The sequence below is a fragment of the Rattus norvegicus genome, chromosome 8, assembly GCF_036323735.1.
Source record: "Rattus norvegicus strain BN/NHsdMcwi chromosome 8, GRCr8, whole genome shotgun sequence".
Classification (NCBI taxonomy): Eukaryota; Metazoa; Chordata; class Mammalia; order Rodentia; family Muridae; genus Rattus; species Rattus norvegicus.
In genome coordinates, this window is record NC_086026.1 from 88,433,359 (window position 1) to 88,449,720 (window position 16,362).

A 16,362-nucleotide genomic window follows, 5' to 3' on the forward strand; every position below is an offset into this window, starting at 1 on the left:
CACACCCCTTCATAGACACACACACACACACATACACACACCCCTTCATAGACACACACACACATACACACACACACACACCCCTTCATAGACACACACATACACACATAGACACATACACGGATACACACACACAGATACACACACACACATGCACACACACACACCCCTTCATAGACACACACACATACACATACACATACACACACCCCTTCATAGACACACACACACACATACACATACACACACACCCCTTCATAGACACACACACACACATACACACCCCCCTTCATAGACACACACACACACACACACACACACACACACACACACAGGCACACACAGAGGAGAGAGAATAATTTTCAGAAAATTAAGACACTAAGGTTAATAATTTAGGTCCAGTCCTCATTAGTTGTCCCAGGGTTGCGGAGTGAATGCTACTGACAGACAGTGACGTGCACCTGACATTTGTTCTGAGCTGGGCTGTGACTCCTCTCTCACAGTCCATCCCAGTGTAGTCACCGTCTTGTAGATGAGAGCAAGCAGAGGCATCTCCCCAGGACAGTCTAACAGGATAGAGCAGGACCATCTCAGGAAGGTTGTTGAACTGGCTGGGCTTGCTCAGTTGTCCTTGAGGCTTGGATTTTGAATTTATAACATAAGCTTTGAGAAGTCAGAAAAGGGGAGAAGTCTCACAGAGCATGAGAGCTGGTTACCGGTAGATTCCTGAAACAGGAGTCTTTCCTGAGTGCCTGAAACGATTTGTGGAAGGAAAATTATATATAGTGTGTATGTGTGTTTCCCTTTTTATTTATAACTGTTTAGTCTTGCTCTAACATATGGTATTTAGCTTGGGAAAATGTTTTAATCAAAACATTCTCAAATGCAGGAAACAAAAAAAGGATGAATATTTATACACTGTAACAGTTTAAAGTGTAACATGTTTATGTGTGGTTATATAGGCATATGCTTAATATATACATATACAAGGATATATGCATACATATATATATATAAACACACACACATATATATATATAAACATATTTTTACTAGTCAAATAGAGCTTGGACTCATACATAACTGTTTTCTGGAATAAAACGTAAGCTCTTTGGCATTTGCTTTTTCTCTCAGGAGACACACAGTTCTGGTTGTCATCGACATCTGAGTCCTCTGAGTCCTGGCAGTCGCTCTCCGCGCAGATTGAAATCGCTGCTTATGCGTTGCTCGCACACACGCAGCACCATGTTCCTGAGGGAATCCCAATTATGAAGTGGCTTATTAAGCAAAGAAACAGTCTGGGAGGTTTTGTATCTACTCAGGTGAGAGATGATAGAATTTTTTTCCCCCAGAAAAAAGATAATTTCTAATATTTATGAAGAGCACATCTGCTTTTCATACAGTCGTAAAGTCACTTAGATCACAAATTCAGGACATTAAATGAAGGGTTTAAGATGGTAATTTCAAGGCTTCTCTTTTTTTGAGCTTCTTATCTGGCATGTAAAGAAGATATTGATTGGTTCCACATCTCTATTAGCTGTTCTGTGTCTGTGGTAACTGACTTAAGCGTGTTACTCAGGTCTGTGTGGTAGTTGCTTGTTGAACCTCTGATGTACTCCCAACAAGAGACCCACAGAAGACCGAGAAAGTGGTCCTCTCAAGAAGGGTGGAATACCATCCCGCAGGTTCCCAAATGTTGCTGAATGTTTCTTTGGAGATCTTGTTGGATATTAAAAAAAAAAAAAAAAAACAAAAGCGCAACCATTTCTCTTTTCTCAACAGGATACTGTCATGGCCTTGAAGGCGCTATCTGAATTTTCAGCCCTTGTGTATAAAGAAAACAGAGATATGCAAGTGACCATCAAAGGGCCCAACGTACCGAAACCCATACGGTTCTGGATTGACTCACAGAACCTCTTTAAGCTTCACAAGGAAGAGGTACAGATGGGGTGGTCGTTAAAAGCTCTGTGTAGCTGCTTCTTTCTTCTGGAATACTACTTTAATGTCTTTTAAAGTTAATTTTAGTTCACTCCAACAAAGAGTTCTTCCCGGAGCTCCATAGAAAGATGAAGACGGGCTAGCCTGCTTTTGGTTGGATTTTCTGAACTAAGGAAGGGCGGAGGGGATGGGACCTTTGAGAGAAAGAAAGATGGGCAGAAGAGAAGATATGGACACGTGGCCAGTGGGGAGGAGCGATTCCTATGGAGTCTCTGCTTTGCACGGACACTGTGCTGGCTTAGAGGTGTCACTGCAGTTGTGCCTCAGTCCAAACACACTTTCCGCAGTTTGACCCAGGAGAAAACTGGCAGAGGGGCTGGCATCCAAACCCATTGGTTTATATACTTATTCTTTTCGACTATTATCTCTTGTTCTCTTAAATAAGTAGTGAGGATTGGGAGTAGAATCATTGTTATATCTAATTAATTAATTAGTTTTTCAAGGCAGGGTTTCTCTGTGTAGCTTTGGCTGTCCTGGAACTCATTCTGTATATCAGACTGGCCTTGAACTCACAGAGAACCACCTGCCTCTGCCTCTTGAGTGCTGGGATTAAAGGAGTGTTCCACCACCAGCTAATGTCGTCGTCGTCGTCATCATCATCATTATCATCATCACCACCACCATCATCACCGCCATGGTGATATGATGATGAAGATGATTTTTCCTCTTTTTGAGGGAGGGTTTTGCCAGACAGCTCAAGGTAGCATAGAAGTCACTATGGAGTCCAGCAAGGCCTCCATCTTATAATTCTGCTGCCCCTGCCGCCAGGTTGCTGGGATGTACATTCTTTCTTTAAAATACAATAAAAGAGTATGCCAAACGCTAACTGCAGAAGGAGTCCTGACACAGGAATGGAAGGACAGAGCTAGGCAGAGTGATTATGTTCCGTTGTGTTCATGGTCGGCCCTGATGAAGGGAGGCCAGGGGAGACAGGCTTCAACTCCAACAGGAGGACAGCCTGTTGGGAGCACTGATTGTGTCTTCCCAAAGGCTTGGGGCAAAGGAGTTTGGCGGGCTTGGAGAGCCCTTCGCCCGGGTTACCTGGTTGGTGCAGAACCTTTGATAGTTGAGACCAGGCAGAACTCCCTGCATCCTCAAGATGACCTCTGCCTGTGGAAGGTTTGACACCCTCATTTTTCTCTCTCACCTTTATCTTTATCTCACCTTTAGCTTGCCCCGCTAGATCCCATTGCAGTCAATGTTTCTGCACATGGTTCGGGATTCGCTATTTGCCAGGTATGTCTATGTGATGGTCTATTTTTGTGGTTAAGTGTGACTTTTGTTAACAATCCTTTGCTAGACCTTTACTTTAGACAGCTTGTGGAGGTTTTTAATGAGGACTGGCGAGATGCCTCCTGGGGTAAAGATGCCGGTTGCCGAGCTTGAGTTTGATCCCTGAGACCCACATAGGGAAAGGAGAGAGAAAACCTACTACCTCATGTCGCCCTTTGACCTACACACATAAGCCATGGTATTCATACCCCCTCTCGATGAATTAATGAAAATATTATAAAAATAACAGATTTCAATGATTTACCTCTGTAACTTAGTCAAGATATGTCTCTTTCTTTAATAAGAAGTATAAGAGACATAACTAACTGAGACCAGACTAATCGTTTGTATGGACAATCTGCTTGAGAAACATCTCTTAGAGAATGCTTGCTTTTTGAAGTTAATATTGAAATCCTCCAGTGCGAGTTGTGTAAATAGTTGGGAAACCCCCTGTCTTCTCTTGAGACCAGGTCTTATTATGTAGACACAGCTAGCTGTGTACTATTGTAGCTCAGGCTGGTCTCAAACTTGTGATCCTTCTGCCTCAGTCTCCAATGTGCTTGGATTTCAGGCATGTGTCACCTTGCTTGGTGTCTACGTTTTTGTTGTACTCGAAAATACAGTTAAAAAAATTATGGTGTGGAGGGCTACAGAGATAGTTTGGTGGTTAAAGGCAAATGCTGGTCTTCAAAGGACCAGTTCCCAGCACCCGTGTCAGGTGGTTCACAGCTACCTACAACTCCAGCTCTAGAGGGATCCTGCACCTCTGGCCTCTGTGTGAAAGAACACACACACACACACACACACACACACACACACACACACACACACACACACAATTAAGATTTTAAATGCACCTAAAAATTATGTTGCTAGTTGATAGAATTTATACTGTGATGACCTGAGAACAAATATGTATTTGACTTGTAACTTCTTAATATTTATCTAAGAATATGCAGGTCAGTAGGGCTTCATAAGTTGCCTTGATACACAATATGTTCCTTTAAGGTAAAACCTCAGAAGGTAGCAAATTTAAAAATTAAAGCATGGTTATATTATGCTCAATGCCATGATATAGGAGGAAAATGCTCACAAACCTACTTTGAAGGCACAGCAAATGCTGCAATTAAAGGAGAGATAGCATGAAAAGTACTGACTGGAGAAATTGTACTGAAGACCTATACTTACTGTAGTGCCTTTAAAATCATCTTAATGGGAACCCTGGAGAATAAATGACAAGGCCAGAAGTGGTTATGTGCTTGAATGGGAACAAACCAAACAAGCACTTACAAGGTAATAAAATGGCTATGAGAGAGAAAAGATACTTTTAAAATTCTATATTAATTCTGTTAAGTAGTAGTTTTTGGCATGACATGTTCCTACGTGCTTACAACATATTTTGATCACATTCATACACTTAGTTACCCACATGTGTCCTGGCCATCGTCTCTCCCAGTTTGCCCCCATTTCCAAAATAGTCCAACGAAAAGGACTTTTTAAAAATCTGATACAATTACTTTTTCTTCTGAGAGAAGAGCATCTTCATTGGCTCTCTGGGCTGTGATAAAACTGTGGCCAAAAGCAGCTTGGGAAGGCAGGGACTTGTATGGCTTCCACTTCCCAGGTACAGACCACCAACGAGGAAAGCCAGGGAAGGAACCTGGAGGCAGGAACTGAACAGTGGTCATGGAACAGTTCTGCTTACGGGCTTTCTCCCTTGGCCTCCTCAGCTTGCCTTTTTCCTACAACCTAGGACCACTTGCTCAGGTTAGCTGGGCCCTCTCATGCCAATCATTAATAAAATAATATCCCTCAGACATGGTCCCTGGCCAATGTAATCTGCAGACACAATTCCTCTCTTTCCAGATGTCTACATTTGTGCCAAACTGAATCAAGTTAACCAGTGCAGGTCTGATTATTGCTAAACGGGGAAGACACACTTTGTCAAACAGATGTAATTTGGAAACTGCCAAACAATTCTTAAGATTTTTGGAAAGGATTATTTATTTTTGGTGCACGTGTGTGTATGTACGTGTTGGTGCACATGTACCTCTGTGCATGTGTGGAGGTCTGCTTTCTCCTGTCATTGTGGGTTCTGGGGAAGGAGTTCAGGGAGTCAGGTTGGCACAACAAGCGCTTTTATTGGCTGAGCCATCAATATGGCTCCCTAAGATTATTTCGTATGATAGTCAAGACACAGAGAGCATCTTTATAAAAAAAAGCAAGGAAAAATAATTATAATGAAATTTTTTCAGTGAGATTAAAATAAAGATAGAGAATAATTTATGAGGTTATGTATGAAGAATCATGGGGAACTCTTATTCCCAAGACTGCTGTTTGATGCAAAACATAAATCCAAGAGTAACCGTGTAGCAGGTTTTAGATAAAATTGGAAACTTAGACTTGGTTGGAAACTATTATTGATCAGTGAAATATATATATCAATATATCATTGTCATTGTCATATGTCATTGAAACCAAGTGATTATTGGAGGTTTGAAGGGCACTGGGAAACACAGATCCTTTGGTCAGATTGATCACTAGTCGAAGTCTGTATCAAAATTCAGAAGACAAGAGAGGAGGACTCACAGGCATTGCTCATGAAAGAGGGAAAAATGTAAAAATACCAATCACCCAGAAATGAGAATTAAGGTCTCTGTCTTAGTCAGGGTTTCTATTCCTGTACAAACATCAGGACCAAGAAGCAAGTTGGGGAGGAAAGGGTTTATTCAGCTTACACTTCCACATCGCTGTTCATCACCAAAGGAAGTCAGGACTGGAACTCAAGCAGGTCAGGAAGCAGGAGCTGATGCAGAGGCCATGGAGGGGTGTTACTTATTGGCTTGCTTCCTCTGGCTTGCTCAGCTTGCTTTCTTGTAGAACTCAAGACTACTAGCCCAGGGATGGCACCACCCACAATGGGCTGGGTCCTCCCGCCTTGATCACTAGTCGAGAAAATGCCTTACAGCTGTTTTCTTCAACTGAGGCTGCTTTATCTATGATAAATCCAGCTTGTGTCAAGTTGACACACAAATCCAGCTTGTAGAAACCCCCTTGTGAATATTTTTATAAGATCTCTGGGAAGTGTGCAGAGAGAGCTCTCGGGTTTGTTATGAATGTTTACCTACTGAGATATGAAAAGTCTAAGTCATGATGAATAAGTTCTTTTGAAATTCTGTGAGTGGATTGTTGGCTTTACCGTTGGACAAACTGTTAACCTCTATCCTTATAGATAGACGTTAGTCATTGCTCTAGTGCCAAGCCTAGTGAACTTGCTTATGATACTGGCCTCTAAAGAGACAGCTTCATGCATGGAAAGGCAGATGTGGAAAATAACAGAGAATTGCTCTTCAACTGTTCCAGGAATAATCCTAGTTAATATTATATTTAGTAATTAATTGTAGTTTGAAAAAAAAAAGACTTGGAAAATGTCCAGAGTAACACACCCAGAAAGAGCAAGTGACCGAATTCGTATTGTGGCAAAACGGAAAACTTAGATTGGAGGAGAGGAGGCTTAGCGAGAGATATTTTAAAGTGTTTAAATGCAAGAAAGGTACCAGATGTTTGCTTCTGTGGGGTGCATATGTTTTGTATATGTTTCAAGTAGAATTAAAAGGAAATTCAGTATTACACAGTCATATTAAGTTCTATGAACTCAGTTCCAAAATAAGTTCCATTCTCTTTGGGATGAGGCAGCCTAGGAAAATTTGAGCACATTCCTAAGCTTCTGATTTAGGGTGGCTTTGAGGAAGACTCTGGTCCTCACACGGCTCCGGTGTTCCCATGGCACAGCTCACGTCACAGACAGACACAGAGATGTGCTGGAGAAAGTCTCAGTTGACCTGAAATCTGTCATTTATTTTTATCATCTTTGAGAAATGATTTATGGTGAAAAATAATTTCCCCCCGTTGAACAGGTGGTATTTGAATTTGACCTGCCTTACTGGAAGTTCTCAAGTCCCATTTGAGTAGCAAAGCATAGAAGTGAGTGAATGACAGCCCATCAGTCAAAGCTTTAAGGTTTCCCTTAGCTTTCCTTTATTTTTTTTAAAACATAAGGAGCATAACTTTATTTTTTTCACTTTATATATATATTAAAGATTTATTCATTTATCATATATAAGTACACTGTAGCTGTCCTCAGACACACCAGAAGAGGGCATCGGATCTCTTTACAGATGGTTGTGAGCCATCATGTGGTTGCTGGGAATTGAACTCAGGACCTTTGGAAGAACAGTCAGTGCTCTCCACCACTGAGCCATACCTCCAGCCCCCCCCCCCTTTTTTTTAAAGATTTATTTATTTATCATATACAAGTACACTGTAGCTGTCTTCAGACACACCAGAAGAGGGCATCAGATCCCATTACAGATGGTTTTGAGCCACCATGTGGTTGCTGGGAATTGAACTCAGGACCTCTGGAAGAACAGTCAGTGCTCTTAACCACTGAGCCATCTCTCCAGCCCCACTTTCCTTTATTTTTAAACCTGAGGGGATGCTTTGCATTCCTGGAGAAGACAGTCCACAATCGGCCCTGCTGTTCTGACATTTTGTATTACCTAATAATGTTCTCGCTAAAAATGACAAACCTTTATAAAAGCATTGGATAACTTGCTTTCTTAGCTGGTGTTTGTTCTTTAAAGTTTGAAAACCATAATTTTAATTGGTTTTATCACAGAAGAATTAGTACCTACTATTTAGACTATTGCAAACAGCTTACTACTGTTAATTAGTCACATATGCGGTTTCAAAAAGTGTGTTTGATGAGGGATGAGAGTTCTGCTCATCTGTATTTAGAATGTAATTGGAAATCTTGGTGATTTCATAAAGGGATGGCCGTCATCTCTTCAACGTCGAAACTTCACTTAATCTAATTAAAAAAATTTTTTTTTAAATTGCAGCTTAATGTTGATTATAACGTGAAAGCTTCAAGTTCTTTTAAGAGACGGAGATCTATGGAAAATCCAATCGGTTTTGATTTAGACGTCGACGTGAATGATGAGCATGACCTCAGATACATGAAACTGAATGTGTGCACAAGGTAGGTGGTATCCGTTGACGGCTCCTTTTAGAAAGTAGACTTGAAGGTTCAACTTGTATGGTTACCCAGGGAGATCATTGGAGGAGTCTCTATCTCCACTCCACAGATTTCAGACTGGAAGTGCAGGCAACTATGTTTTAAGCCCTTCTTAGGTAGGCTAAAAATGTTCACAGGTTTTCTTTGTACTTATAACAAATGTGGAGAGAAGTAAATACTTTTAAAATTGTTTTGTTTCATTGAGGGAGTCTGAGCAAGCCCTGAGCGAGCATGTTGTTGACACGGGGATTAGTGTGTCCATGACCCGATTCCTCTCAATCCGTGGAACACGCAAAGCCTCTGCTGTTTTAAGTGTAAATGGTGACAGTATGTGCAAAAATGAACAACAGCAACTTTCTCTGACTCGGCCTTCTGCTGAGAGGTGCTAAGCCATACCCCTGTGCTACATATAATATAAGTACTGACGCTCCTGTCTGCATTGTTTAATGGCGCTACTTTACATGTGCTGGGAAATGAACCCAGGTCCTCCGGAAGAGCAGCCAGTGCTGTCAACAACCTGGCTATCTCTCCAGCCCCTAAAATGTTATTGTTTGTTGATCCTTGCTGCGTTTTTGATATGTCTCTGTGAGTGCATGCATGGGGCATGGTGTGCACAAAGAAGTCAGAGATCAGCTTTCTGGAGTTGATTCTTCCCTTACACCTTGGGCTCTATGGCTTGTGTGGCAAACATTTTTACCGAGTGAGTCTTTTAGTCATCAACTTTCAAATAAGAACCCCAGCACCAGTTGTAGCATACTCTCCTAGGAGTTGATGGCTGGGGAGGTCTCAGAGGACCTCCCAAGTGGGCAGGCTATATTGCCATTACCCTTGGCTGCTCATCAGAACTAGATGGTAAGACCTGGTTGATGAAGACATCACACATTCTGGTTACAGGAGATAGAGAAATGCAGATGGACTGAGCTGGATGCTCTCTCCTTTCTGGATAGTATTCATTCTGCAGGGAGGTGCGATGTAGGGTGTAGGGGTAGAACTCTCACCAGTGATCTCCCCTGCTGTAGATCCTGTGCCTTACAATTCTAACCCACAGCAAGACGTACCCACTGATGTGATAATGGTGCAAACATTTGAGGGACAGGTGGACACTTTATGATTGTATTTGAGGACCAAGTGAGGGAGTACACATCAAATGCTATAAACCTAGTCAAAATCCTGGGGTGGGTGGTGATAAAAATATAAGCTAATAGAACTTAAGTCTAACTTAGGAAAACTGTAAAATATTGAACCTTTTTTTTAATGCTACACATGGTTATTCTCTGTTGAAATAATTTCATTTTGGCTTCAGATTTACCTTTAACTTTTGGTCCAAAATTTATAACAGCATACAAACCTAGCAAAAAGAATAGTTCTTTTAGATACTGAAAATACCCCACTTTAGAAGATTCTGGTTTTGGGTAATTGTGTGCTGGTAAAACTGAAGCTGCCAGAAGTGGTTCTTAGATTGGTCTAAATCTTAAGCACTTGAGAGTCTCATCTCTGCAGACATGCTCACCTCACAGAAGAGTTGTGAGGCCGTCTTCTCCAGCCTCCTGGTTATCCTTGTGCACATGACTTTGAGAACAACCGTGAGAAAGTTCTTGAATCAAGAGGCTTCACAAGGGGTTGGGGATTTAGTTCAGTGGTAGAGCACTTGCCTAGCAAGTGCAAGGCCCTGGGTTCGGTTCTCAGCTCTGGGGGCAGGGGGGTAGTGGGGGGAGAAAAACTATTCACTGACTTTAAAAAAAAAAGAGGCTTCACAAATTTTCCTTTGTCAGTCCGTCTTCTCACCCCAGCATTGCTTGGTGTTGAGAAAGAGGTAACTGTCAAACGCCCTGGCGTCTAGGACCTGCTGTCTACTCTTCACGTAGCTCAGGGCATTGTGTTTGAGCTCAGCTTGTTGTAGGGCCGGAAGCCACTGGTGCTCAGTGAATGCCATCTCTGCGTGTTGATCTAGGCACTCGGCTTCCTTAGGCATGGTGTGAACCAAGTTTCCCCATCATTTACCACTGTCTGTTGTATCTTTGGATCTTGCCATTTGACTGAGATGAAACATCCCCTGTGTTTGCCCCATTCCCCCGCCCCTTCTTGAGCATTCTGACCAGTGGTTGGGGCTATCTGCAATTCTGTAGTATCTTCCTTCTCAGCTGGAGAGGAAACAGAACCTCCATTATTCTTTACTTGCAACTGGTCTCTATCAAAGAATAAAAACATCAAGATATAATTATTCAATGTCAGCAGAGGAACCTATGTATATCACAAACCTGTATGTCAGACATTAAACAAAATCTTTACATGCATCTCATTTAGGCCTTACTAGAATAGATCTAGTCAGTCAGTAATTCCACCCCTGCTTTTCTCTTTCATTGATTGATTGATTGATTCATTCACTCATCAAAGAGTGGCCGACTATCCTCTGTGTGTCAGGCAGGGGTCTACACCGGGTGGCCAAGTGATAGTTCTCTTCATCTGTTGGTTTAAGCAGCATAGGTTGGTACTGCCAACTATTGAGAGAATGTCAATGTTTTGAGAAATATTTAGTTTAGAACCAGTACAAAGAACTGTTAGAATCTATTGAATGGTTATGCCCCGTACCTGCTACAGCCTGTGAGCACAAACCTACTTCCCTTCAGGCCCTTCATCCCATTTAAGGAACCGCGTTACCTCTTATTCTGTGTGTCACCACAAGTTACAAAACTACCAGAGCTTTAAGAAAACATGGTTTGCATTTTCCTATAGTGAATTTTACCTGTGCTTGAACAGTGTTTAGAGTACTATTTGGTAGTGTTAAGTTTTACATAAGGATCTGTGTTGAAGTTTTTTCTAAAGGTTTTCTTTTCCTCCTTCTGTCTTTCACTGATGCAGTCATTTAGGCCCAGGAAGGACTGGCATGGCCCTTCTGGAGGTGAACCTTCTCAGTGGATTTACTGCAACTTCAGATTCAATTCCTCTCAGTGAGATACTGAAGAAAGTGGAATATGAACCCGGGAAGCTCAACCTTTATTTAGATCATGTAAGTAGTAAGATGTTTCAGAAACCCTTATTGGTGAAGGTGTACTGTGTTTAGAAGCCTGCTGAGTCATTATTATTTCAGCTTTTTGCCTTTGAATGATTTTGATGTGGTAACCAGATGTTTTTCTCCTTTAAGAGACATCACTGGACTGAGATGGCTCAGTGGGTAAGAGCTCTTTCTGTGCAGTGTGATGGACTGAGTTCCAGTCTCCAGGAACCTTACAAAAAGCTGGGCATGACTACACATGCTTGGAACCCCATCATTGTGGAGGGCAGAAATAGGAGGGTCACTGGGCTTTACCGGCTGTCAGCCCAGCTCCAGGTTCAGCGGGAGATCCTGGGTCATAAGTGGAGATTGATAAAATAGAATGCCTGGTGCCCTTTTCTGGCTTCCACATGCATGGGTGAATGCCAAATACACACATACCACACATACATACACATACCACAGATACACTCACAAGTTTAAAAAAATACATCACTATGAAATTAGCGAGAGTTACTGTTAATGAGGAGCTCAAGGAAGGTCTTTCTACAAAGAGCTCAGTAATTGCCTATTTGAGAATTATGTATATATATATTATACATATATTCATATAAACATATTATACAATCATTTGGAAGATAACTAATTTTTTTGCATGTACATTTGGTGTGCATGTGTATGTGGAGTTCATAAATTGACACTGGCTGTCTTCCTCCATCACTCTACCTAATTGTTTTGAGTTAGGATCTCTCAGTGACCCTGGGGCTTATGGCTCATATAGGCTGGCCAGTCAGTGAGCTCCAAGGATTTGTCTGTCCTCGTCTCCTGAGTGCTGGATCACAGGAACATGGTGTCGTGCTTGGCTTTTGTATGTGAATTCCAGAGATCTGAATTTAGGACCTTTTGTTTTAAGAGACACTTCACGGAGTTCTTTCCATTGCCGTGATAAGCAGTTTCTTTTTAAATGGTTTTCCCTTTTTGATTAGTATTTATAATTGGACAAACAAGGCAACAGGCTTGATTATGGCAACTTCATGTGTATGTGGTTTTATAAATCTCCCTTCCCCATTGTCTTCCTCTATGACCCCGCTCACTCTGCTAATGGTATCCTCCCCTCCGTTTCATTTCACATATATTCTGTCACCCTTTCCTCACAGTAGAATCCTTTGCCCCCCTTTCATGGTCTCCCCCCTAATGCGTCTTACATCCACTCCTGTGCATAAACATGTGTACAAATCAAAATCTAGGATCTTCAGATGAGTGAAAGCTCATGGTGTTTGTTGATCATTCTGGGTCTGACTTTGTTTAACACAATGATTTCCAGTTCCACCCCTTTACCTGCAAATACCGTGATTTAATTTTTTTTTTAAGGCCGAGCTGACCTTTTGTTGTGTATGGAGGCCTCACATTTTCTTCATCCATCTGCTGATGGCCATCTAGGCTGTTTCTATTTCTTTTCTATTATGAACAGTGCAGGAAGAAACATGAATGGGCAGGTTGTTGTTGAGTTAGAATCCTTTCCGTACATACTTAAGAGTGGTTTATCTGTGTCATGGGGTAGTGTGTCTGTGTGGTGTGTATTTTTACAGGTAATATATACATATGCACACATATACTATACACACATACACTTTTAGAAAGATCTATACTGATTTCCATGATTGTTGGCCCAGTTTACATTTTCACAGCAGTAAATCAGGGTCCTTTATAGAAATAGATGGCAGTCCCTCATGAGTTGTGGCAACCCTTCACTGGGGTCTCTCTGGAAGGCTTCTATGGACTGGCCACTGTCTCCGATTCATTAGCAGCAGCTAGAATTGAGATGCTCTGCCTGGGACACATATTTGGGTGGTCCCAGGAGCAGGTTCCCTGTTTGCTACAATATTCTAAGTCTTAAGCATCCCTTTTAGTAAAAGAGGACTAAGGGCCATTCCTATGTTCTAAGTGTTGTTTTAATGAATTTAAATGAGATAAATGTATAGTAAGTTTTTAACAGTACTACCTGACATTCAGACATCTCCCCAGATAATAGTTTCTATTTATTTCCTAAAATGAAAGAAAAATTAGTGTCTCAGATATTTTTATGAACACTCAGTGTGCCAACTTCTTCAACTCTTTTATTATTATTATTATTTTTATAGGTAAATGAAACCCAGTTTTGTGTTAAAATTCCTACTGTGAGAGACTTCAAAGTTTCAAATATTCGAGATGGTTTGGTATCTATAGTGGATTACTATGAACCAAGTAAGTGAATCTGGGGTTCCTAAGACTTTGGGAATCAAGCCGGGTAATTTACTCATTTAAAAGGACATCTCATGGGATTAGTTTTGTGGGTCAGTTGTTTGGGAGGAGAAAGTGTAGCTGGAGGAGATGCAGGAGGAAGGCTGTCTGTACATGAAGACTACTGAGAATTTAGAAGGCTCACACGGCATCATGGAGTATAGGAATGTTAAAAAGTGATATTCCGCACACAGTGCTTAGGAGTGCGTTTACAGCTTATGCTATAATTACAAACTTCACAAGGAAGCCCGGCAGTGTCCAGTTATGTTTCATTTCCAAGGTTTTACTTCTTTCCAAGCCCCCACTCTATCTGACCCCCGAGGCGAAGGAGGCATTCCTCAGGAATGGACTGATACCATGGGGTTTAGTTCTTCACCAGGAACTAGAGAGTTTTGGTAAAACTTGTGCATTATAATTTTTTTTACTTTTTTTTTTTCTGTCAAGAGAAACTGAGTGCTTGGGATGATAGCTTGAGCATCTTTGGTTTGACTGGTGACATGTTATTTTATAAAATAGAAATGATCTAGACCATGAAAGGAGTCAGCTGACCTGGCAGGCTACCAAATTAATTATGAAAAATTGAACTCAGACTGAGGCTGCGTGAGTGTATAGCTGCAGCCACGGTTTCTAATATTCAAGTTTTATTCTGCATAAGGACTCACAGTCCTTCAGGGATGTTGGAATGCATGAAGGTGAGCAGGACTGTGTGTCAGGTAATTGCAGGTAATGTCTCTCCATGTACGGTGAAGCAGCTCACCGTTATGGTGATGCTGACAGAGTGAGTATTCGAGACAAAGGTATAGTGCCAGGCAGTTCTGTCTCCTGGGACAAAGCCCAGCCCCTCCTGTCCTTTGTTTCCAGCTGCCATTGATGAGGATGCCCCCAAGGTTTTGTGGGATATTTGGATAACAGGTGTAGGACCCTTTTCCTGAAGCAAAGGGATAGGATATACTGTGGGGACCTAATGACAGTCCCTTGCTATCCAAAGTTGCAAAAATCCCACAGCTCATAGCCTTCAGGTGCATACAAAATATTTTAAGCATTCAATAAATGAAAAGATTCAAGGTATATGTATATATGTAATAGATGTTTTAGTATATATATATCAAATATTTATATACATTTATTATATTATATATACTTATATGTGTTTATATAAATATATACTTTGTGGAAAACAACTTACTTATGAGGGAATTCTTTTACACAATGAAATTAAGAAAGATAGTAAAATTTAAGCCTACTAATTTTTAAAAGTATTTGAAAATACATTTGTGATATTTAAAAAAAAAGGAAAAAATTAAAAATAAAATTTTATTAGAACTATAAAATGAAATGCTTTGTGTTTTAGCGAGCTTTTTAATAATGTGAGATGTACCTTATATAGTTTTTAAAATAGCATTGATACTATAAATCGTACCACAAATTGAGTGGTTATTAGTATGCATTTAGTGTCTTAGAAACATTGAAACCAAGCTGGTTTTGTTTTGGTGAGTTCATTATATTGCGATAGGTTATTTTTGCAGTTTAAAAACATCAGTGTGTGCTATGAATTGTCCCTGGGGTGAGCAGTGTTGGATAATGCGTCCCTGTTTAACAGCAGGAATAGACTTCCCATCATCTTTGGAGTCTCTTAGTAAAGCCTGGGTTAGTCACTCTTCCCAGGAATTCTAATGGAGTAGAGAATATCATCCCCAAACAAACTCCTGAGAAGATTAAGTGAACCAGGATTTAAAACTCTCCCTGCTTCAGTTAGATATGAGTGTCTGCAGCTGCTGCTTGTTCTCTGCCTTTTACTGCTGGCCAACAGCTTGTAGATGGGTTGGGCTGGACACATTGTTTCTCGGTGTTTGTTTACCATCTGTGCCCCCCTTTTGAGCACTGCATTTGTTTCTGATAAAGAAAAAATAAACGATGTGAAGAGTAACCACCTCGTGATACACTTAAGCTCTGCAAGAGCACTGCTCCTCAGCCAGAGACATAACCTGGATGTCTGCCTCTTTAAACAGGTAGACAGGCTGTGAGAAGCTACAACACCCAGATGAAGCTGTCCTCATGTTACCTCAGTGCTGACCCCAACTGCAGATCATATATGGACAGAGCCACGGACTCCCTTCGCCATTCTTCGAGCCTTCTCGTCCTTTGTTCCACCCTTCTGTACTTTGTACAACATTGATTATGATTTATTTTTCAAGGACTCCATCTAAAACTAGCATTTCCAGAAAGTCAAGTGTGATTGCTTTCTTTCTACAGCTGATGATTGCCTCTGACAGTTCTGAAAACCAATCGTTTCCCTTTCTTGGGGGGGACCTGGGGGAAAGTCTGTGATAGGCCGGAGCTTGTGTTAGCATGTAAAACAATTCACCCAATCTTTGTGTGGAAGATGGCCAGAATGAGGACACTGTGTCTCTCTTCATTTCCCCTTCTCTAAGAAAGTTTATTAGACGCATTTGTTTTCTCTAGAATAAAAGTGTTATTTTCCATTACTCGTGTTTTGTAAAAGATGTGAGTGGCCGGGGGCTCTTGCACATCCAGTGCTTCAGCGTTTGCTCTGGTGTTAAAGCTGCAGCAGGAGGTTCTTACTCTCTATTCCTTCCATGTCTGGGCTGCCTCTGCCGCAGGCTCATCCCACTGTCTCAGTGAACTCTGTGATCAGCACACTGACTCTTTTTTAGAATGCAGGGAGTGAGTTTTTAAAAGTAAAACGGTCTCTTTCTGCTCCAAGTCTGCTGACATGCCCCAG

At 41.3% G+C, this 16,362-nt stretch overlaps 1 protein-coding gene across 2 annotated transcripts in view; it reads left to right on the top strand.

Moving 5' to 3' along the window:
* Cd109 (CD109 molecule) overlaps positions 1–16,105 on the top strand; it is a 114,728-nt gene extending 98,623 nt beyond the window's left edge. For both annotated transcript variants that reach the window (NM_001108771.2, XM_039081760.2), the window contains 7 exons: positions 1,135–1,322; positions 1,783–1,938; positions 3,169–3,234; positions 8,172–8,311; positions 11,207–11,354; positions 13,481–13,583; positions 15,629–16,105. In NM_001108771.2, the coding sequence (NP_001102241.2) occupies positions 1,135–1,322; positions 1,783–1,938; positions 3,169–3,234; positions 8,172–8,311; positions 11,207–11,354; positions 13,481–13,583; positions 15,629–15,795 (968 nt within the window). In that variant the 3' untranslated portion in view covers positions 15,796–16,105. The remainder of the gene's footprint in view (positions 1–1,134; positions 1,323–1,782; positions 1,939–3,168; positions 3,235–8,171; positions 8,312–11,206; positions 11,355–13,480; positions 13,584–15,628) is intronic.
* Positions 16,106–16,362: the final 257 nt, after the last annotated feature.